A 23746-nucleotide genomic window follows, 5' to 3' on the forward strand; every position below is an offset into this window, starting at 1 on the left:
ATACTGCCGTGTCTGCACTGACCTCTGGTGGTCAAAGGTCATAACTGCAGCCACCTCAAAACAGGTCATTACACAGAGTGACCACCAGAGAGCGCTGCACACTCATAAAAAATAAAATAAAATAAAATAAAATAAAATAAAATAAAATAAAATAAAATAAAATAAAATAAAATAAAATAAAATAAGCGAGTACCAAAGGTAGGATATGAAATTGCAGATTGTTCAGGGAAAATCAAAACAGTTTCACAATGTTTCGAAAATTGAGGACATTTTATTATTATTATTATTATTATTATTATTATTATTATCATTATTATTAAATTATATCTTCATTAAATTACATGTCAAGTTGCTCATAGCCTTTTTACTATGTTTTCCAAAGAAACAAAACCAGTTTTATTATTATTATTATTATTATTATTATTATTTTGTTCTAAGCCACTGTGTTGTATGTAATATTTTTAAGGGATCAATTTATTATTTTTTTAGAGAATATTGTTGGTCTGTTTATGTCTCTCTCTTTTACCCAAACGTGACGCCAGTGAAGCTTCAGCGACATGAATTGAATTAAATGAGAGAGAGAGGGGGGAGGAAAGAGAGAGAGACAGAGACAGACAGAGAGACAGAGACAGAGAGAGACAGAGACAGAGAGAGAGCGTCAGTGTTGTTTGTGCTGAGGAGCAGAGAGCAGAGAGGATCATCACCAACAACCAGCGGCTTGTTTTCAGGTAAAAACAGCATCAGCTGCGGCTTTTATTGCACTATTATAATATTGTATTATAAGATGACGTGTGGATGGTTGGTTTTTATCGGTGTGTTGTGTCTCGTGTTTGTGCGCGAGGATGGAGATGCTGCTGAGGCAGAGGGATGGAGAGGGGCGCTGTTCAAAACAACACCTCTGAAATTAACCTGCTCTTCATCTCCAAAATCCACCAAAAAACCGTCTGAAAAACGAGCTCGGCGTGTTTTTAACAGCAAGAAAAATCCAGATTCACACCTCCGCGTGCTGTTTTTTTTGCGTGTGCGTGTTTTCATTGTCTGTCAGTGGGGCGTTTTTTTCCCATCCTGCCCTTCACTACGCACATTGGCACAAACCTCAAACCTGCGCTTTGCAGCTCGCGTTTCTTTATTTTTACGCACCATAAACATATTTTTGCATGTCTGAAGCTGTGCAGAAGAAACTGTCCGCCTCATCTGTTGGTTGTTTTTCTGATATTTGGTGGATCCGCTTCGGTTTGTTGTAAAATGGAGGCTGCACGGATGGAGGAGGAGGAGGAGGAGGAGGATGCTGCCATGGCCTCCCTCCGCCTCTCACAACCTCCTGGTGCGCATCACATGGTGCTGCTACACCCCCCAAATCACCAAAACACGCATTAAACGGCGATATTGTGTTACATGATATAACATGTGGGGTGTGTCGGCTGCGTTTAAGATTATTGTTGGTTGTTTCTGGTGTTTTCCAGCTCGGCCAGTATTCCCACTGGGACGGTGTGTGTGAGTCACGCAGCTCCAGTCTCTGTATTCACAGGATTCAGTATAAAGGTCATGAAAGGAGAATAACATCCTGCAGGAATCATTGTTCCATTCATGCTGGCTCTTTATTTGTTAGGGACTGTTCGTTATTTATGAGAGGGGAGGGGTGTTGCAAAAAAAGGGAGGCAGGTCAAATAATTCTTTAACGACTGAGAGGGATGATTTTTTTTTTATTATTATTTTGGTTTAGGGAAGGGCATATCATTTTATTTATTCTACAACAGAGTTTATAATGATTGTATGTTTTCTTTAAGAATTTTTGGCATGTTTTTTTTCTTTTGAAATTTTTGGTGATTTTTTTAACAACTTTTTTTCTTTGAAAATCCTTGGTAATTTTTTTTCTTTTAAAATTTCGGGTAATTTTGAAGTTTTTGACAATTTAATAAAAATAGCAATGTTTTTTTCTTAAAATATTTGGCAATTTTTTTCTTTTATGTTTTTAAAGATCTTATTTTTCTTTTTAAAATTTTTGTTGACGTTTTCTTTTAAAATGTTTGGCAATTTCTTTTAATGGCATTTGTTTTCACTTGCACTGCAATTTTTTTATTACTATTGTAGGACTTTTTAAAAAAAATTTATTAGGGACTATTCATTATTTTTTTGGGGGGGGGTTGCAAAAGGGGAGGCAGGTCAAATAATTCTTTAAGCAGTGGGGAGGGAATATATTTCATATGTTTGGTTAAGTGAATTCTAGTTTTTTCGTTAACACTTTTTTTGCATGTTTTTGTGATTTTAAATTTGAGGTTATTTTAAAAAGTTTCTGACAATATTATTTTCTTTAAAAGTTTTTTTAGCTCTTTTTCTTAGAAAAATTGCAGTTTTTGGTGATTCAATTAAAGAAACATTTAAAACTTTTTTGGCATTTTTAGTGGTTTTTTTTCTTTTCCTTTAAAAAATAGTGGTCATTTAAAAAGTGTTTGATGGGTTTTTTTTTTTAGCATGTTTTTCTTTTTTCTGAAAAAAAGAAGCACTTTTTCTCCTTTTAACTTTTAGGTGATTTATTTTCCTTTTAAAATATTTAATGATTTTAAAAGAAAACATGCTTCCAAACCTGCGGGCCCATAAAAAACCCCAAACAGTCAAAATGACATTTATCACAGTCAGAAACTGTAAAAACATAAATTTATTTCACAACTGTAAAAATGTCCTGCACAAGACATTTCTCAGTCAAAACCTCATCAAAGATGTGTGTTTGTGTTCTTGCTTGTGTAAAGATAATTCATATCACCCAATTTATTGTATTATTGTATATTTTTGATTTTCTTTTATTATTAATAATATATATATATTTGAGTCAAATATTACTTTCGATATGGGCCTCAGAAATCCTGTATCAGTCAGAGTTAACTCTTAATTTTGCGGGTAAATTGTTATTATTGTGTTTTGTGTGTGTGTGTGTGTGTGTGTGTGTGTGTGTGTGTGTGTGTGTGTGTGTGTCGGTGCTGACTCATACGGTGCTGTTGCATAACCTTTGTGGTTCTCAGCTGAGTCCTGTTTCAGATGAGGATCTCTGTTCTGTTCAGGCAGAAATCAGCCAGCTGAGGCTCACGTTACGTAAACCGCATCACGGACACAGAATTAAACGCCACGGCAGGAAGTTTTCCTCGTTCTGCAGGAAGCACGACGACACGTGTGTTTTCACGTGATCACCACGGTGTTATTTAGTGAGCGCGGCATAACACAGGTTGTGTTTTTGACTTCACAAAATACAAAATACCTGCTTTACTTGACACGATCAATCACAATCTCGAATCAAAAACGTGCGGCAATGATCAGGTTCTCAAGAAATTAGCCGAAATTAGAGAGGAATAAGTGAAACTGGAAAATGACCTGGGAATTAGCACACAAAAAAGAAACAGAAAAACCAAATCAAAGCAAATAAAAAATAAAACAAAAACAGAAACTGCATTAAAAATATAAATAATTATTTTTAACCTTTATTTTCCATTTTCTTATTTACCATTTAATTTTACATATTTATTTATTCATTTTTAAATTTCTTTTTTATTCGTGCAATTATTTATGCATTTATTTATGTATTATTATCCCCATTTTTTCTCTAGCTTTTAAATAATAAATTTCTAAATCAGGTTGCTTATTGCCTTTTCCCCCATTTTTTAAATTGATTAGTAAAAAAAAATATATAATATTATTTTAAATTCACACAATTTAACAAAATTTGCTTAGTGTCAAAGATTTAAACACTTTGGAAATTTGACATTGCTCCGGGTTTGAAAGGGTTAAATTGTCCTCTCATAATACATAAATTAATAAGCAAATCTATTTGAAAATGAATGAATTGACAAATAAAATAGGAAAATTATACAGGTAATTAAATAAATATTGTCATTTTGGGCATTTTCATTTATTTATTGACACATTTATTTATTTTTGATTTTGTCGGTTTCAGTCCTCCATAAAAACACACTTTTTGACCCCATGAATATTTGAGTTAAGTAAACGTGCAGGAATTTGAGTTTATCCGAATATTTTGGTGCAGCCGGCTCTCCTCCCTCTGTGGGATGTGATGATGATGATGATGATGATGATGATGATGATGATGATGATGATGATGATGGAGGAGAAGGTGGAGCTTCGATGGCGGAGGGAGCGGCTGCTCGGTGGAGTTTAGCATCTCGTCCTTTTGTTTAATCCAGTCGGGCCCGTCGACAGCTGATGACGGACAGGCAGCGCCGGCGTTAGCCTTTTCAGCCGCTGACATCAGAACGATGTGTCGCTTAATGAGCTTTCTCCTCGTTTTCTCTCTTACACACACACACACACACACACACACACACACACACACACACACACAGAGTTAAAGATAGCACCCGTCTGGTGATGCAGAAGCCAAACCAGGAGGCTTGAACGTGGACTAGGACGTGGTTCAGACCACGTGACTCTAAAGTGCCGTTTCCACGGCAACGGTTCTTGCATGAAACGTTAAACTTTTGTTCTGGTTTGGACTTTCGGTCACACGAAAACAACATTTTGGGGGCCTGAAAACTTCTGAAACTTGGTTCAAAAGTGGATTTAGTTTTGTCGCCGTGTAAACTGACGATGATCCCGTGAGAAAAGTGATGTCACAGAAACATTTTACACGTCACGTTTCAGACAAACCGCCACGAGCGAGCAACAATACCGACAACAACAACGTTAGCTAACGGGCTGTTTGTGCTGCGGACCCTGCTGAGGTTATTCACGCTGTCGGTTCTCGTGCGAGCGTTCGCCATCGTCTTGTTTGTTTCTACTCATCGGTCTGTAGAAGAACGCCGCCAACAGAGCGATGAAGTAACAAGTCCTAAAACGCAGAAGTCTGTTTGCAATTTTGAACTTCCGGTTCCCTCGTCTTAAAGGCTTTTTTGGTTTTTTTTAATGTGTTCTGGGTAAAATTCCTTAAATAAGGTCTGTGGTTAACACAGGCTAAAGCTTTTTAGACGTTTTGTTCTGCAACATAAAATACTTCTGTAGAAACCCGATTTTTGAACTTTTAAGGTTTTACGCATCTTAAAAATGCGGTTGCTAACAAGTGGCTAAATCAGACTACAGTGTTTGTTTAGACGTCATCACAGCGACGCGGAAACTCATTAAACCCGCTCGCCGCCTTTACAGCTTAACAGCAACAGTCAAACTTGTAGATTCATCTGTTTATAATATTTCTCGATTGTGTTTTCACGTGTTTTTACTGTGTTTGTAGTTTTGACGTTTAAGTCGTGCGACCTCGATGTAGTTGGTTTATAGCCTAAAAACAGCTTTTTGCTTCTGGAGATTTCATTTAGTCTTTAAAACACAAAAGTGGAGTTCATCTGTGAAGATTATCACGCTGAACAAAACATCATCAATTCGTGTTCATCACAGAGATTATTAGTGACGCTAATCGAAAATCCCAGAAGGTTTTTTGACGAGGGAAACAGTGCGACGCTCCCGGGTTGGCCTGCAAAAATACGTCATCCCTTCACCACTTTATATTAGTAATACACTGAAAAAAAAACCCTAAATACGATCGTTCTCAGAATATTATTATTATTATTGTCATTATATTTGTTTATTGTCAAACTCTGATTAGATCCGCCCCCTTAACTAATTTTAATTTCAACAAATAACCAGTTTCATGACCAGTTTTCTAAGAGTTAAAGTGTCCTCTCTCCTCCCACAGGCCCAGCTGCAGCGTCCCTCATCATGACTAAAGAGGAGAACCTGGAGGCGCAGGAGAAGGAGAGGCACGACCGCGAGGAGCAGGAGGAGGGGAAGGTCCAGAAAGAGGAGGAGGAGGCGCTGACCGAGGAGGAGGACGCGGAGGAGGAGGAGGAAGAGGACGAGGAGGACGAAGAAGAAGAGGAGGAATATGAACTAGAGGAGGAGAGGGAGGGGGAGGAGAGGACGGAGGTGGAGGACGACGAGGACGACGAGCAGGAGGAGGAGCGCGAGGAGAGAGAGGAGCGGGAGGAAGAGGAGGACCCAGAGGTCGGCCAGGAGCAAGACGCCGAGCCGGAGCCCGAGCAGCTGTCCGTGTCCGAGTACCTGAGTCCAGTTCACGAGCCGCGGCGCCGAGCCATGGTGCACCCCTCCGCCCAGGCGCCGCTGCCCAAAGACTACAGTACGTCATACCACCTTAAACACACACTGTCATACCACCTTAAACACACACTGTCATACCACCTTAAACACACACTGTCATACCACCTTAAATACACACTGTCGTACCACCTTAAACACACACTGTCATACCACCTTAAACACACACTGTCATACCACCTTAAATACACACTGTCGTACCACCTTAAATACACACTGTCATACCACCTTAAGCACACACTGTCATACCACCTTAAATACAGACTGTCATACCACCTTAAACACACACTGTCATACCACCTTAAACACACACTGTCATACCACCTTAAATACAGACTGTCATACCACCTTAAACACTCACTGTCATACCACCTTAAACACACACTGTCATACCACCTTAAACACACACTGTCATACCACCTTAAATACAGACTGTCATACCACCTTAAACACACACTGTCATACCTAACAAACTTATAATTTTTTAAATTATCTTTGGAAATATTCTAATAGTTTGAGATACTGGATTTCTTCTTTTCCATAATAATACTTTTTTAAAAAAAAAAAATGCTTGAAACATTTCGTGCAGTGCATACGCAATACATGAAAGTTTCAGTTTTTAAAAATTAAATTACTTTTTCAGTATACTGTAATTTTCGGAGCTGCAGCTGCATGTGAATCTCAGACGGCGTCTGTGTATCAGTGGATCGGTCGCTCGGAGAGGCTCCGGGCTGACTGTGTGCCGGACGGCAGGCTCATTGGTATTCGCCGGAGCGGCTCGGAGCAGGCCGGCTCCATTATTCACTCTGCATGTCTCCATTATCACGGAGCCGCTCCTCCTCCTCCTCTGCAGCCCGACACTCTGTTTTCTGTCCAAACTCGAAGCTGCGACTCTTCCCGAGCTGTCGACGCTTCAGAAAAGTGAAGTTTGTTGTCGACTGCGGTTACTCGGTGAAATGAAACCTGCCTCAGACTGCAGAGCTGGCAGGAAGAGAAACTGCAGAGGTCACTTCTGATTCGATGAGTTTGACAAAAAACTTCTCGGCAGTGATTCGCCGCTCTCTGCTCTCCTGATTTACCTCATTTTTCCTCATTCGTCACCCGCTGAGGAGATATAAGGCTGCAGAATCAGTGACTTCTTTTAAATCACTTCTTAAAACATATTTTTATAGAATGATGTTGTCTTTTAATTAGTCTTTTAACTTATCTTTAAAAACAATTTATTCAGCTTCTAATTTATCTTTTCACTTCTCTTTTATTCTGCCCTGATCCTGCTTATTATTTTTCATTTTATTATTATTACTATTATTATTATGAGATGTTGTCTTCAATTTGTTATTATTATTATTATTTTTATTATTAAAAACATGTACAGCAATCAACTTCACAAAGAAAATTAGCTCAAATTAGCAAAGAACTAGTAAAAAGTTACAATAAAATGACCTCGAACAAATAAAGAAATGGCCTGAAAAAACGTGCCAAAAATGTACATGTAATTAACTTTATTAAATTATAATTAAATATTTAACTATAATTCGAAATTTATTTTTTATTTTCCAATTTTTAAAATCTCTCTCTCTCTCCTTTATGTCTTTTTAAAATGTATTTTTTATTATTATTATTATTATTATTATTATTATTATTTCTAACTTTTCTTATCTACGTCCTTGTCCAGCCTTCACCTTCTTCGACCCCAATGACCCGGCCTGTTTGGAGATCCTCATGGATCCGCGGACCACCATCCCGGAGCTGTTCGCCATCGTGCGTCAGTGGGTTCCTCAAGTGCAGCACAAGATCGACATCATCGGCAACGAGGTGAGATCGATTTCACGCAAACACCTACAAAGTGAAATATTTTCATCTGTGTTTTTGTGTCAGTTTCTCTTCAGCACTGAGCAAAATCAGTCAAACTTTATTATTATATTAATCACTTTATTTTATTTAAATAAAATTAACAGAAAAAATAAATACAACCTGGAAAAAGTGCTTAAAATTATAGTAATTCTTTACTTTATTAAACATCTGTAACATCTGTAATATACAAATATTATGATAATTTGCTATAAATACAATTTTGCCATAGCTTTCTGCTTTTTTCATTTTCCATAGTTTTGTCTTTTCCCCCCTAGAGCTTTTTTTTGTCATCTCATCCAGAGGATGTCCTCAGGGGAGCCAGAATGAAAGTTTTTTATATGTCTTTTCTGGACATTGTATAGATGTCAATGCAAATATGTAGTGAGGACGTCATTTTTGGATATCCAAAGATCCAAGACTTGCTGAGTGCATGAGCTCGATAGTCCATATCTTTTCTGGACATTATAATTGGAAACGTTAAATATGGGGATTGCTCTCGGTCACTAAACACACTAAAGACTGCTTTACAAATAATAAAAGTAGATTTCAACCCCAAGCCAAATATGACACGGAGGTTTCGTGCCTGCTGGTTTGGTGGTAAAAACGTGAAAAAAGGTCATTCTGAGTCTAAAGCACTGCACAGGCCCTCAGACCTCTGAGCAGTCACGGCGGTGTCGTCCTGGCACGGAGCCTGAATCCACACTCAGCCGTCATTGTCACATTGACCCAGATTCAACTCTCTGGACACACACACACACACACACACACACACACACACACACACACACACACACACACACACACACACACACACACACACACGGATAATGAACAATGAACCTCTTGGAGCAGCGTGAGCAAAGCCCGAATGCCGGACTTAACATCCCACGTTTCTTTCTGTTTGAGGCAAAAATAACAATCTGAATTTAATGATAATAATAATAAAATTAAAGCTGCTAATAACTGCCAAACAGGCAGTTTAAAGATTAAACAGCCCAACCAGCCCAATAGCCACAAGAAAATGTCTCTGCAAACCACGAGTATGTTATATTTGTAGGTTTCATACGTATCAGTCAATATTTTCAAAGTGACGTATGTTTGAGTTGACTTTGTCATGCAGAGGAGAGGAAGGTGGATGCACAGCGAGACGCCTGCAAGCTGCAGAACATCGTTTACGACCAACAAGCTACAAAAACAGTTGTTTTTTAGTGAATTATTGCTGTGTTTCCAGCAGCCTTTGAACCACCAAATGTGTTTTTAGTGACCCATTGCTGTTTTCAACCAGGGATATTCAATGCCACGAAAAGAAAAAGTAACTGAGAAATCTTTTTTTTTTTCAGCAAAGATTGTGTCCCTAAAATCAAGTATTTTAAGCCAAAATATGATCTTTTACTTAAACAAGGAAGCTTTTGTTGTCTTAAGCACAGTGTTAGGAAAGATTCATCAGATCTGCTACACAACATGCAAACTTAAAATATTCATGGTTTGCAGGAACATAAAATTCAAACTTTTTTTCCGGTGATTAGGTTGTGCATTAGCATTTTTGTCGTGTAAGAGAATTTATTCCATGGAGACACACCCTAACTTTAACTTCAACCACTGCCTGCTTTACACAGATCTTAACCCTACCCTTCACCAAAAACAACATCTGAACTCTTAAATTTAATAGTTCACCTGGTGAAACTCTTCAGTCAGAGATGAGTCCCCACAATGACAGTAATACGAGCTCACACACAAACACGGTGATGCTGACCCAGTTAAAATGGCTGCAAAGACTTGAAACGATGGAGAGAGAGAGAGAGCAGGGAGAAAGTGGTGCAGAGGGAGAGAGAGATGAGTGGAAACGAAGGAAGAGACAGACTGAAAGTCACCGAGGCTCTACCATGACTCAGCAGGACGCTGACTCAGCCTGGAGGAATAAAACAGTGACATGACTCACAAACAGACAGAATAATGAGCTGAAGGCTCATCCAGACAATCAAGCTGACCTTTCATGTCATATTTTGTGTGCCAATTACCTCCAAAAAGTTAGTCTAAAGCCTCATGTGGTTATTTTAATTTTAATTTGGCTGGTAGATTTGAAGAACTTTAAAGAAAAATTGAAAATGTTTTTTTGTATTTTAGTCATTTACTGAAAGCACACTTTCAAAATAGTATCTGTTTATTACAAAATATATCTTTATCACAATTTTCAACAACCATGATGCAGATTTTCCTGGGTTTCACTTGTTCACAAACTGCCACAAATATGTAAAAGAATTTAAAATTTTATATACTTTCAAATACTTATATTAAATAAACAAATATTAGTAATAATCTATGTGAAAATAAGTGATATTGGAATCAGTAATAACTGTTTTATATTAAAATACGTGGTAACCTCCTGATACTGGAATAAGTGATAACCTCCTGATACTGGAATAAGTGATAACCTCTAGGAATAATTAATAACTTACCGATGTTGGAATAAGTAATAACCTCCTGACATGGAAATAAGTCATACACTCCTGAAAGTGGAATAAATGATAAACACTAATGCTGGAAGTGATAACCTTTTGGAATAACTAATAACCTCCTGATACTGGAATAAGGAATGGCCTCCTGATATTGAAATAAATGATAACCTCTTGTAATACATGATAACCTCCTGATGCTCCTAAAATAAATGTTAACCCTCTGATGTTGGATTAAGGGAGAACCTCTTGGAATTAGTAATAAGCTCCTGATAACAGACGAGACAGAGCCACCAATGCCACACCCATAGTGTTTAATGAACAGTAAGGAAAGCTGTGTTTAATTAATTGAAGAACAATCATTAAGGAAACTAGGAGCACACTAAATTGACTAACTCTGCTCCCGAGATGAGTCTTTTGTTTTGTGTTTTCCCACAAGGAACACAAATTAACTAAAGATGATACTGGGACAGGTGAACAAAATGTTGCCTTTAAACTATCCAAAAAACTGTCTGTTTTTTGTCCCAGATCCTGAAGCGCGGTTGCCATGTGAACGACCGCGATGGTTTGACCGACATGACGCTGCTTCACTACAGTTGTAAGGCCGGAGCACATGGAGTCGGTAAGATATTTTTAAAATATGGATCCAATCAGTCGGTCTGACTCACCGTGTTCAGCTGCGCTGCAGCATTCGTAGGAAGGTAATCAGAGAAAGGAACAGTCTGGTGCTCCTTTATCTTTCAATTTGTTTGTTAATTAAACTTACTTTAATAAAAAATGTCAACTGTTTAGCCAAAAAAGGAAGTCAGATTCTTTACTCAAGTAGTGACACCTATTATAACGTTTGTTTCGTCCGACTAACAGACCGTATCTCAACATTATCACTAATACACTCTAATTATTAACATTATTCAAAGCAAAAGTTGGTGAAAACTGACTTCAAAGTTTGACATATTTTCACATTAATTTAATGTTGATGGTTGCTCGACGTCACTGAGTGTAACATCAGCTCACTCAGAGCTCAGGGCGATTCGTATAATCTGTGATGTGACAGGTGGCGTTTGGTTCGTTGGTGCTTTCTGCTCATCTTAGTTTTGTCCTTGCTTTATGTGCAGGCGACCCGGCGGCTGCGTTGCGTCTCAGCAGCCAGCTGATCGCTCTGGGCGCCGACGTGAGTCTGAGGAGCCGCTGGACCAACATGAACGCTCTGCACTACGCCGCTTACTTCGACGTCCCAGAACTGATCCGAGTCCTGCTTAAAGCCTCTAAACCCAGAGGTACACGCAAACAGATCGCGCTAAGATTGAAGCTCGGGACCGAAAGTTCGTCCGTGAACTCTTCTTCTGCTGTTGTCTCCACAGTGTTGAACTCCACCTGCAGCGATTTCCACTATGGCACAGCTCTCCACATCGCTGCCTCCAACCTCTGTCTGGGTGCAGTCAAATGTCTGCTGGAGCACGGAGCCAACCCCACTGTCCGGGTAAAAACACTTCGATTTCTGTTTTGTAGCCTGATAAGTTTAGTGAATTTTCGTTTGGTTACACTTTATTCTCCGTTAAGTATCCGTCATGCCATCTTTATTTTTGGTCTTTTTTTGAGCACCTTTTAAACATCAAGAAACAAAAACAAAAAAATAACATCTTGGTTGGTTTTCATAGCCATCACGTCAGACTGAAATATTCAGGATACCTCGTGCATCATTTTATACGCATTTCTTTAGACGTTTTTTCTCCCATTGACTTAAAAATCCATCATGCTCATGACTCTGTTCTTGTACTTGAACGTAGCTGTGCACTCTGAAACCCTGACTTCAAAACCAAATACTTAATCTGACTGAAGAAGTGTGCCGCTGCCTTATTTGTTCCCGTCTTTGCTCTCTCTCTCTGCAGAACGATAAGGGCCAGGTTCCAGGGGAGGTGGTTCCTGACCCGATGGACATGAGTTTGGACAAGGCGGAGGCCGCCATGGTGGCCAAAGAGCTGAAACAGCTGCTGCTGGACGCCGTCCCTCTGAGCTGCAACCTCCCTAGAGCCACGTTACCCAACTACGACAACATCCCAGGAAACCTGATGCTGTCCTCGCTGGGGCTGAAGCTGGGCGATCGCGTCGTCCTGGACGACATGAAGGTCAGAGGACAAAATGTGTCGATGCACTCAAGCGGCTGAAAACTGACTCCTTCTCCACATTGGCGGCGCGTTGAGATTCTCAGCTTGCTTTGCTTGGGGCCACTTTTGCAAAATGACAGGAGGCCAGGGGCCAGTCGCAGCCGCAACACGTTTCTAGGATTTTAGGAGATTTCTAGGATTTTAGGATGCTTCTGTAATTGTAGGACATATTCAGGATTTAGGATGTTTTTCAGATTTTTAGACATTCTTTAAATTTTGGTACGTTTCTGAGATTTTACGATGTTTCTCTGCTTTTAGGAGGTTTCTCAGATTTTAGAATGTTTGTAGGATTTTAGGATTTTGGGGAGGGGGATTTTAGGATGTTTAGAGGATTTTAGGACATTTCTAGGATTTTAAGATGTTTCTAGGATTTTACATAATCTCTCAGATTTTAGGATGTTTTGAGGATTTTAGGAAATTTGTCTAGGATTTTAGGGTTTCTAAGATTTAAGGGCATTTCTAGGATTTTAGAATGTTTTTAGGATTTTATGATATTTCTAGGATTTTGGGACATTTCTTGGACTTTAGGATATTTCTAGGATTTTAGGACATTTCTAGGATTTTAGGACATTATGGGCTTAGCCGGGACCTCTGTTGGGGCGATCCTCCACTGGCACTTTTTTTGCATCTGATGTATACTAAAAATACACAACAATTCCCAGTGTGAATCACTTTATTTTTATAGTGAATTAGAAATTGTTTCAGGGGCCACACAGCACCCTACTGGGGGCCATATCTGGCCCGCAAGTTGAGTATCATTGTAATACATCGACAATAGATAAGCACTTCATATAACCCATTTTCAAAAGGTCCGAACTGTCCGTTTAAAGTTGCAGTTGTGTTGTCCTTCCCGCCCTCACACTGTATGAGCTCTGAACAGTGTGTTCTCGCTCTGTAGCTCCAGAGAGACGAGAGCCGAGACGACAGCCCGGCTGCAAACCTCAGACAGGTTGGTTGGAGCGGGCGCCGGCTGGAACGTAGACTAACTGAACTGACTTGCACCACTCTGACAACATGTCCTCTCCTGTCAAATTAAAACCTGTTCACATGCACACCATCTGTGGCGTCGATGTTACGTCTCCCTTTCCCCTTCATAAACCACAGCTGCCTTCATGCAACCTAACCAGCCGATGGATCTCTGCAGTCATGTTTCCAGCCTCCTTATCTCTGTTTTTATCTCTGTGTGTGTCTCTCTCTCAGACTGGCACTCTCAGGTTTTGTGGTACCACAGAGTTTGCCAGCGGTCAGTGGGTCGGCGTGGAGCTCGACGAGCCGGAGGGAAAGAACGATGGAAGTGTGGGTGGCGTTCGCTACTTCATCTGCCCTCCTAAACTAGGTAACAGCTGAGAGTTTTTTTATTCTTCACGACTCCAGCAGGATGACGGTGTTGTTCTGTGTTTGCAGGCTTTGAGGTTTCAGTGTGTTTGTGGTTTTTTTCTGCCCTGCAGGGATTTTTGCCCCGGTGTCAAAGATTTCAAAAAATGTGGATCAGACACCTTCATCCGTCACCTCCACTCCCAGAACCCCCCGAATGGACCTGGCCTCCCGCCTCGCCGGAAAGACCAAGAAGGAGAAAGAGAAGAAGGAGAAGGAGAGAGAGAAAGGTAACATAAATACAACATACAGTTTGTTATTTATTGATGCATCCGGTGTGAAACTCTGTATGCTCGTCTGCTTTGCGTTTTCAGCCCAGAAGAAGAAAGCATCAGTAGCCAGTCTGGATCCGGAGGGACTGAACGTGGAAGTTGGAGATCATGTTCTGGTGGCCGGACAGAAACACGGCATCGTCCGCTTCTACGGCAAGACCGACTTCGCTCCAGGTCTGTCTGCTGGGCCTCAGCTCGCTCTCGGGACCGCTGATAGCGCAAAAAGCGCGTTAGCAATTCTTAACATTGTGTGATTCATTGTGTCCCTGCAGGTTACTGGTTTGGTATCGAGTTGGATCAGGCGACGGGAAAACACGACGGCTCGGTGTTTGGAGTCCGCTACTTCAGCTGCCTGCCCAAATATGGAGTTTTTGCTCCGCCCTCCCGGGTCCAGAGGTGAGACACCTCAAACCTGGAAGTTTCCAACATGTTCTTTTTTCGAGGTCGTCACATGTTGCCGCTTTGCATCTAAATATCACACCTTAGGCATCCTGTTGCGTCTGCTGGCGTTCGGGGATAGCGTTACTGCAACACAACCAATGCAGACCGTGTGCACATGAACGGTTACGTCCAGCCGCGTTTCTAAGTGACGCCGCCCTGTGCGTTGCATGTGGACGCACTCAGTGCCGTCCAGCTGTCCAGCGACGTGCAATAACAACACCACCAGCTCTGTCTGAGCACGTTTTCATCTGACACCTTCCAGCCGCGCTCTGGTTGAACATGGAAGGTGGTTTTTGGCATCGTGCTCGTACACCGACAGCACGGACAGGGTGGACGTATTTCACGAGTTTGGCTTTCAAGGCGATGCGAAAGGTGGCTTTTGGCATTGGAAACTTACGACGAAAGCATTGCAAAAGTGGCAGTATTTGACAACTGGAATGAGATCTGACTAAAGTTTCTCATTTCTCTTATGTTCTGTCAAAACCTGATTACTAATACAGTTTAGCGCATGAAAGGTAAAATGTTTTTGTTGTTTTGTCAGAATCGGAGGCCCTAAAGACGGCTCACCGAACGACAGCTCTATGGTGAAGAAAGTCCACCAAGTCACCAGTAAGTTTCTGTCTTTGTACTGTTGTATCACACCGATGTACAGTGTAGAGCTGGAGACTCGCAGCTTTTGGTCCTCTTCCTTTTGCCTTGAAATTTGTCTTTTACTATTTTGTACCTTATTACGTCTTATTAATACTATTAATTTGTAATTTTTTAAAAAATTTAATTTTGAAAAAACAATTTTGTGCGAGTGTGTGCGATATTAAAGCGGGCTCTGAGGGGTTAATCTCTCTCGTGTGATTGTTTGTGTCCTTCAGTGTCACAGCCGAAGCGTAACTTCAACACGGTGCGTTCTCCTAAAGACCTGACCTCCGAGAGCTCCATATCCAGGTGAGCACGCGCAGCCCGTCAGGCTGCGTTCACAACGCAGCTGTTCACCTCCAGTTCTGACCTTCTGCTGAAAATATTAAATAATCTTTGTGGGTTAACGCTGCATTCATGTCATGTCACGTCTCCCTCCTCTTCCTCCTTCTCCTCCTTCCTCCTCCTCCTGCAGGTTGCTGTTCTGCTGTTGGTTTCCGTGGATGCTGCGTGCTGAGATGCAGTCCTAACCACGCCCTCCTCCTCTTCCTCCTCCTTCACCAGATCAATCTCTTCTCTCTCTTCATCCTTTACTTTTTGCTCTCCTCTCTCAATCTCTTCAGAGTTCACTTTCGTCAGTCAGACTTCTCGTAGTGAATCCCTCTCCCTCTCAGCCCTCTAATTTAGCCGTTCTATAGCAAAATCTATAGTGCCTTGTATCCGATCAAAATGTCCTGCATTCCTTTAAAGAAACTGAGGAGCTCTGCTAAAGCAATCCACCCGAAAATACTCTTTACCCTTTTACACGTCTTATCATTTAGTTTCAACATCTCGTTGTCTCGGCTTTATCCGCCTTTGTTTCAGGATAACAAAAAAAACACACAACATCCGTTTGTGCTGCTGCATGTTTCGTTCTTTCGCTGCTGTTCGATTTGGGTCTCACCAAATTTGCACCATCTAGCTTAAAATTAGGAAATAACGCTGGTGTTTTGAGCCGTTGTTTGCAGCTCTCATATGTATGCATACACAGGCATAAGTACCTGAACACAGACAATAATGACGTTTGCCAAACAAATGATTGTACATGATCCTGCTCATCGTACTGGGCTGATGTGACAGCTGTGAGGAAGCATTAATCTTCTACCTGCGATGCTGGAAACTGCATCTCAGTTTCAACACTGAATATGTTTACATGCACACAAACTTCCTGTTTTTGCCCCTATTCTAAAAAAAAGACAATATTTCTAGTAAGTTGTTATTGCTGATCTGATGAAAGCGAATATTCTACTAATATTCACATTTAACTGCAGCCGTGCAAATTCCACTTAATCACATCAAAACATAGAAAAGTGCTGATGGCAACTGCTGTTTTACTTATTTGAGTCAAAATTAATTCGGTTTTTTTCAACATTATCTACCAGTATTTGACATGTTTGACCATTTAAAAACAGCCTTCGTCTTTTATTCCTTCAACCAGCCTCTTGAAAAGGTCGGCGCTGTGATATTTGTGCAAAAACCTGTTGATATACAAGTCTACCATTATGTTTTAATGTAGGCGTGTTTCTCCTTCCAGACAGAAATGTGGGCTTTACTTTTTTCTTTTTTTGAGGCGGTTTGTGCACAGAGCTGACCGTAAAGTCAGCTTATCCTGCGTGTCTTAATCAGAAAATGCTCCATTAATGACATAACCTGGATCAAAGCATTGTCATATTTGAAACAATACTGGAATATTAGCGTGCATGTAAACTTAGTCACTGTGTGAAATCGCTTCTGTTTCTGGTGTTGGATCCAGATCTGGCTGCTTCCTCATCTGAGACCAAGAACTCGACTGTAAACGCCTTTATAAACGTCGCCTGCGTGTGAGGAATTTTAATCTCTTGCATGCTTTAATCTCAGATGTCAAACTGAAAACAGGGTTAATCAACGACTGACTTTCTTGTATTTTATCACAGTGTTACAGTCAGTTATATTTTTTTATCTTATGTATCTAACGGTCATAAATTCAACCATCGATAAGAAAAAGGTTCTTGGTCTCTACGAGGATGTTTACACCTGCTATTTACGTGCATTTCTGGGTGATCCGATCCCAAGCGGCCAGCGCTGCTGTTTACCTTTTCTCTGGTCTGTCGCACACTTGACACATAAAAAAAATTTTAAAACTTGTCTGCTACTGGCAGTGTTTAAAAAACCTGCGTGCATGCGCTTATTTTGATAAAAGGAGTTATAAGTAATTTAGGTAGCAATGATATCTGAACACAGCTGGTCATCGTGAACCTAGATGTGTCTCGACTGTCCACTCGTGTCCCGATCACCGAAATGCTGTTTAATACCGGGTGTAAACACGCTCAAATGTCTCCTGTCGCTCACTGTACAGGTAACGCTGCTCTGAAGTTCATGTGGATGCCAACATTTTATTTGTGTCTTTTGTAACAAATCTGAACAAACAGAAAACAGTTTTTGCTTCATCGGTTTTCAAACCGAGAAAAAAAGTTTATTTAGCTTTTAGATGAAGAACTGTAGACATTATAGTGATTTATGCCTCAGAACTGTCATAATGATAATCATCAGTGTGTTGCCAAATAGAAACATTAGTCCATCTAGTTAGAGTTAAACACAGTATATTATAGAAATCTTAAGAGGAGCTGCAATCTGTAGTTAACCAAAAGTGCTAACAGACCCAAAACAATGATTTTCTTTGATGCAACTTAAAAATCAAAAGTGTTTTCAGCCCCGTTATATGTGATATTAAGGTTTTTTGTGTTGCTGCCATCACATTGCGTCTGAAAATAACCTTCGTTTAAAGGTAAAGTCAGCTTTAAGACAACATTTGCTCCGTTTGGAGATGAATATTTGTTTATAATAGTAATACAACTTCATGTCCCCCCATCAAACATTCATCTCCTCCATCTCCAGGTTTTTAATTTCCTCAAAAAGAAATTTAAGCTCTCCAGAGATTTGTAAAAGTTTCCCTCTTCGCTTCTCTCCCCCTCTTCTCTCATCCTTCTCTCTCTCTCTCCATTTAAATAACTTTGCTTCCTTTTGTGAATGTGAGCATCTGCGAAAAAGACAAAACACGAGTTAATCTACGTGTGTTTGCTTAATGTTAAAAATCTCTCTCGAAATGTGTGCGTAACTGAAAACAGCAATATGTAAACAGTGTACCTATCTCTGTGTGGACATGGTTCCTGCGTTAATGTCTCTTCACACTCTGTAAGCGCACTGATACAGAGAGATGAACACGCTCACACTCTGACGGCCGAGGCTGCCGCCGCCGAGACGCTTAGACGACAAAAGTTCACGCAGACGAGTCCAAGAAATCAGTCTTTTTACACTGCGGGAGCTGGTGGAGTCAAAAGTTCAAGAGCTTGTGAAACTTTTTGTGTCTTTGCGATGAAGTTTTCACAGCAACGTGTGAATACACAGTTTAACCAAAAAACGCTCTGCTGCGGAGATCAAAAGTTTGCTGTCTAATACTATGAATGACAAACACGTATTTCAGGTTTTACGTGTGAAATCCTCACTTTATGTCCATAAGTCAACATTTATTCAGACATATGTTTGGTTTTCAATTCCAGAAAGACTTGATTATGAATCTAACCCTATTTTTTGGACGTAAAACTCAAAAAAAAAACTCCAGATAACTTTATTTTTGTATATAATCCCAAATATTGTGTTTTGAAATCCACATTGTTTATGATCTTTCCTGTAAGAGAGTTTAAAAAGAGAAAACTCTTGAATTTTCGTAAAATCCCCAAACTGGTTCGTTAGTTTTGAAATCCACCAGCTCCTGAAGACGGTCAGTTAGAGGCTGGAGTGAGAAACTTTGTTCTTTAGTTTTGAGCCAGTCACCAGAATAAATGTCCCTGCACATTTCTGCAAACCACTGATATGTTGCATTTGTGCATTAATATAAAAAGAAACACTGAAACTTTTGTTGCATTTCAGCATGCGGTTAGATTTAGGCGCAAAACCCACTGGGTTATGGTCAGAAAAAGATCATGTTTGGCTTAAAATACCTGCTTTTGCTGGCACAATCCTGCTGGAAATGCAGTGATGGTAAAAAACAGCCACTTTTCAAGCACTGCCCAGGCAGGAAAAACAACGATGGGTCGCTAAGAAACACCAAAGTTTGCTCGCCAAAAATCACCCAAAAACGGTGTTTGTTGGTCTCGAACAGTGGTCTGCAGCCTGGCAGACATCTCTCCTAGAGACCACACCACACACTTTTCCCTCCATCTCCGGATGACAAATTCAGCTCATATGCTACGTCACTTTGGAAACATTGATACGTTGTGTATGAAACGTACAAATACAATGCATTTGTGAGATGCAGAAATGAACAATGCCAACCTTTTTCCTCTGGTGACTGGGTCGTCACTCTGGTTGTGTGAATTCAGAGCTCAGCAAAATCCACGTAACTGAACTTTGTTGTTGAGTTTTCTCTGAGCTGCTCTTTGCGCACCGCAGCCTCGGCTACAGGAAACACCTCGTGGTTGCTCCTGCACACTTGCTGTTGATAATTGTTCTTTTTGTGCCCGTGGAATCAGCTTCAACATTATACAAACGATAACTACAGCGCTTTACACTCATCAGGTGCTCGATTTAGCTCAACCAGCTGCGCATTTTTAGTGGGGCTGTGATTGGAGCAAAACTTTTCGCCTATAAACTCAAAGCTTATCTAAATGAGATGATAAAAGATCAACGGTGCAGGTCGTACTTCACCAAACTCATACGCTTTGTTATGAGTCATGGCTCGAGTTATGTGGCATCCTGATTGGTGAACAGAGTACTCGTCAGTTCAGCATTTTGAACACGAACTCCTGCACCGTTAGCACTTATGTCACAGGGTTTATTGGCTGATTTATTCAGCTTGTTAGATGCAAAGCACTTGCAGAATCCAGGGCTATCACCTTCATTGGACATATTGGAATTTGGAAATATAACTTTGCAGGCGCGAACATGTCCTAAAAGGTGAGAGAACTTACTGCAATTTCCTGAAAGCTACAATCTGTCCTGGAAAATTGCAACTAATTTTGACAAGGTAGCGTGGAATTCATAATTTCTCAAATGTATTGCTCTGAAGTTTACAGTTAATCAGGAAAACTAAATTAATTCCACCTAAACCTTATTTTGAGACACTTTTCTGAGGACTCACAGTTACTGAAATTCTCCTAAAAATGTTCTGCAAGACAATTTAATCAAAAATCTGAAAATGTTGACATCACGATATGCAGATGACTCACAGCTTTACCTTTACATTCATGCTGTTGGCTACCTGTCCCCTGCCATCCCATCCGAACCTGAACAAAAGAGCCTGATGAACTTAAGTAACAACCACATGTTGCTGTTTTTATCTATTTATACTTTCACTCACAAAAAACATGTTTTTTGCTACAAATGTTTAATGCTAAAGCTGCACAGAGTCAGGATGCGCTGACTCCTCCATCCTCGGTGAACATAGACGTCAGTGGACCACAGTGATGGTGAGGTTCGTCTTTGTACAGTAAACGTACGGTACAGTCAATGTGTCCCAGTGAAGCCTCTGTTGGTTTGAACATGGTGTTCCTGTAAATGTGGAGCTTTCTCTGGTTCAGCCACTAAGTGTCACTAGTGAGTCTCTGGTTAATAATTTCAAGACAAAACGTCACATACGCTTTTCATGACATAATCTCGGTTTGATTTGCTACATTTAAAGGACTTCACTGGTTTTGCAACACAGTTGCCAGAAAAAAAGTGTTGGAATTGTACAACCATGCAAACCACGGATACGTTACATTTGCTCGTTATTATTAAGCGACGATGCTGAATTAACGCTGTGGTTATGTGTTGTTATTTTTAGGCACAAAAACACTTTTATGGTTAGAAAAAGATTCAATTTTGGCTTAAAATTTTAGCTTTTATGGCATTATACTGGCAGAAAAACAAGGGTGTTATGTGGCATGCTGTATAAACTGCGGTGGTTCGCTTAAAAACACTAATGTTTGTTGGATAAAAAGTGAGGAATTGCTAAAATACAACCCGTTTTGTTGTTTGTTTGTCTGCAGCACGTGGAGTCGGTCTATTCTCGTTCCCAACTCATCAAGTATCGTCATTTGATCAATGATTTTGTGAGACATGATGCAAAAAGCCAGCTGTTGTGGCAGCCCAGTTAGCAATTTGTGGTTCTAAAACATTCAGAGAATGGTACAATGCAATGTTTTAGTAATGTTTTCAGTGGCCAGTTTTCTTTTAGTTCTCAGACGTTCTTCTTAAAGTTAGGGTAACATTCTCGGGAAACATCATGAAAATGTTTTGTTTTTTGTTAACATCACATTACAGTAACATTTAATAAAAAATGGTCTGTTGTCTCAGGCCTCAGTAACATGTTCTGCATGTTGCTTTGAAAATGTTCTTCCTTTGTTCTCATATAACATTGTGAGAACGTTTTATTAAAAAACATAATATGCTCTGTCACCTCTCAACATCACCAAAACATCCTCAGAATGTTGCAGTTGTAACGTTACATCTTAGTCAGCATCAAACCTTACGAGAACATTGTTTGAAAACATCATAAAAATGTTCTTTGAACATTAAATTAAAATGTTTTCTTTAAAACATTATTGTAACTTGTAGGTAACGTTTGCCAGCGTTGTGGGAAAGTTCCCTGCTAGCTGGAGGAATATGTGTCATTACAGCGGTAAATGTGCCCAACAAACCCTGGACTTTCACGCGGGAGCCTGCTGTTTGCTTCCCATATGGATGTTGAAACAAACTGAGTTTGAATTACCCGTTTTTGGCAACACAAAAACAAAACAAAACAACCACTTGTCATTCCACTATCCCTGCAGGAAAAACAGTGGGTCGCTGCAAAACATCCACATTTGGCACTTAAAATGTATCAAACAGTGGTCCTCAGTTTGGCAGGCGTCACGCCGACCACCATCCTGTCCACGACCGAGTCAGGCTCATATACTACGTCACCTAAAACCGCTGATATGATCGTACGAAACATGCAAATATAATGTATTTGTGGTTTGCAAAAACGTACAGTGCCAACCTTTCCTTCTGGCGTTAAGGCTGCGTTTTGCCCGTTTTAGCTCTTTAACTATAAACGACTGTATTTAAACTTTTATTCTGCTGATTCACTTCCATATTATTCCTCGAGTTTTTTTGTTTCATTACCTCTTTTTTTAGGCAGTCTTTGGTTCCTGTTTATTTCTAAGAAAATCAACACGCTGCAGAAGCTTGGTCAATATTTAGTCACGTTTATGTAATTTGCCTCACCTCCACCTGGTGGCATAACTTTCAGATAAATCAATCAAACATTGATGGATGATTTGGAGAATGATCGGCAGAAATTTTGTGATTTCTAGTTGATGAGTTAAAACATTCACCAGTTTAGTCCTTTTAAACTCCTATAACCGATCAGTGTACGTGTCTGAGAATATAATGTTGAAGTCCTTCTCATAGAAACTAACTCAGCACTGGTTGTTTTAACATCAATACGTCTTAAGAATATACAGTATATAGCCTATATTTTGATAACTTCACTAAGTGTACTTTTTGTTCTCCGGTTTTGTAGTGTGTGTGTGTTACTTTGTGCTCGGTTACAGTCCGTGTGTGTGTGAGTAACTCCTGTTTTAAAAGCGCGTGAAGCTGACGGACGTTAAAGAGGAAACAGGGGAGAACGAGCATCGGACGTCCTCATCCTAAGATACTCACTGCATGCTCTCTCTCTCTGTAACTTTCTCTCTCAGTATTTTCTCATCTGGGTTTTTCGATATGTGTATCTTCTTCTCATCAGCATGGAAATGCTTCGAATAATAACTCTATGAATATAATAAAGAATTTGATGTTGTTTTTCTACCTCTCCTGTCCATTGCTTTTACTCACATTTTGAGGGATTTTTTTTTTTTTTTAAATAAATACTTTATTTTCACTCAAATTTTATCAGACACAAGTCAATGTTAAATAACTTTGCTGTGTAAGTTTGTCATGTATTTAAAATTTAGTATTACTTAAAATCAAACCAACTACTTCGAGCAGGGGCGGACCAAAGTCCGGATCCGGACCGAAACCTGGTCCTATCCAGGACAAACGGATTCCGCGTGGACATGTCCAACAGCCCGCACCAGTGCGGAAATGTCCGACAGACCGCTCCAGCGTGCAGACATGTCCAACGGCCTGCGTCTTTAGACTCTACAGACGACTTTGTGTTAGTTTCAGCTTTAATCAGACTTTGGATGAATTATTTAGAAACAGCAGGACGCATCGGACGCATTATTATTACCAGGGGCAGATGTAATGTTTTGGGGGCCCGGGGCCACAAGCACATGAGCTTATTTTCAGCCTTTCTCTAACTGTGAATGTCGGCAGGCTGTCGGCAGCTATAGGAGAAGTAGGCCGACTCAAAAGTTTTTAATTCCTGAGTAAAATGATTAACAGCACAGAAGTTTGACAGAAGCTGAAG

General features: G+C 40.1%; 1 protein-coding gene across 2 annotated transcripts; it reads left to right on the top strand.

Annotated features, from left to right (window-relative positions):
• Positions 1 to 592: 592 nt before the first annotated feature.
• Positions 593 to 23142, top strand: clip3 (CAP-GLY domain containing linker protein 3). 2 transcript variants are annotated; one of them, XM_042486087.2, is made up of 15 exons: positions 593 to 728; positions 5690 to 6130; positions 7784 to 7923; positions 10944 to 11037; positions 11531 to 11692; positions 11777 to 11895; positions 12305 to 12541; positions 13479 to 13529; positions 13781 to 13916; positions 14029 to 14184; positions 14269 to 14400; positions 14499 to 14622; positions 15209 to 15276; positions 15534 to 15606; positions 15773 to 23142. In XM_042486087.2, exons 2-15 carry the CDS (start codon positions 5713 to 5715, stop codon positions 15825 to 15827), a joined length of 1965 nt encoding a protein of 654 aa, XP_042342021.2. In that variant the 5' UTR covers positions 593 to 728; positions 5690 to 5712; the 3' UTR covers positions 15828 to 23142. The 2 variants fall into 2 exon arrangements, with proteins under 2 accessions (XP_042342021.2, XP_087934599.1); XM_088078473.1 differs by lacking the exon at positions 13479 to 13529 and having other exon boundaries at positions 595 to 728.
• Positions 23143 to 23746: the final 604 nt, after the last annotated feature.

Source organism: Plectropomus leopardus, chromosome 6 (genome assembly GCF_026936395.1).
Source record: "Plectropomus leopardus strain MGB_pleo_1.0 chromosome 6, ASM2693639v1, whole genome shotgun sequence".
NCBI classification, from domain to species: domain Eukaryota; kingdom Metazoa; phylum Chordata; class Actinopteri; order Perciformes; family Serranidae; genus Plectropomus; species Plectropomus leopardus.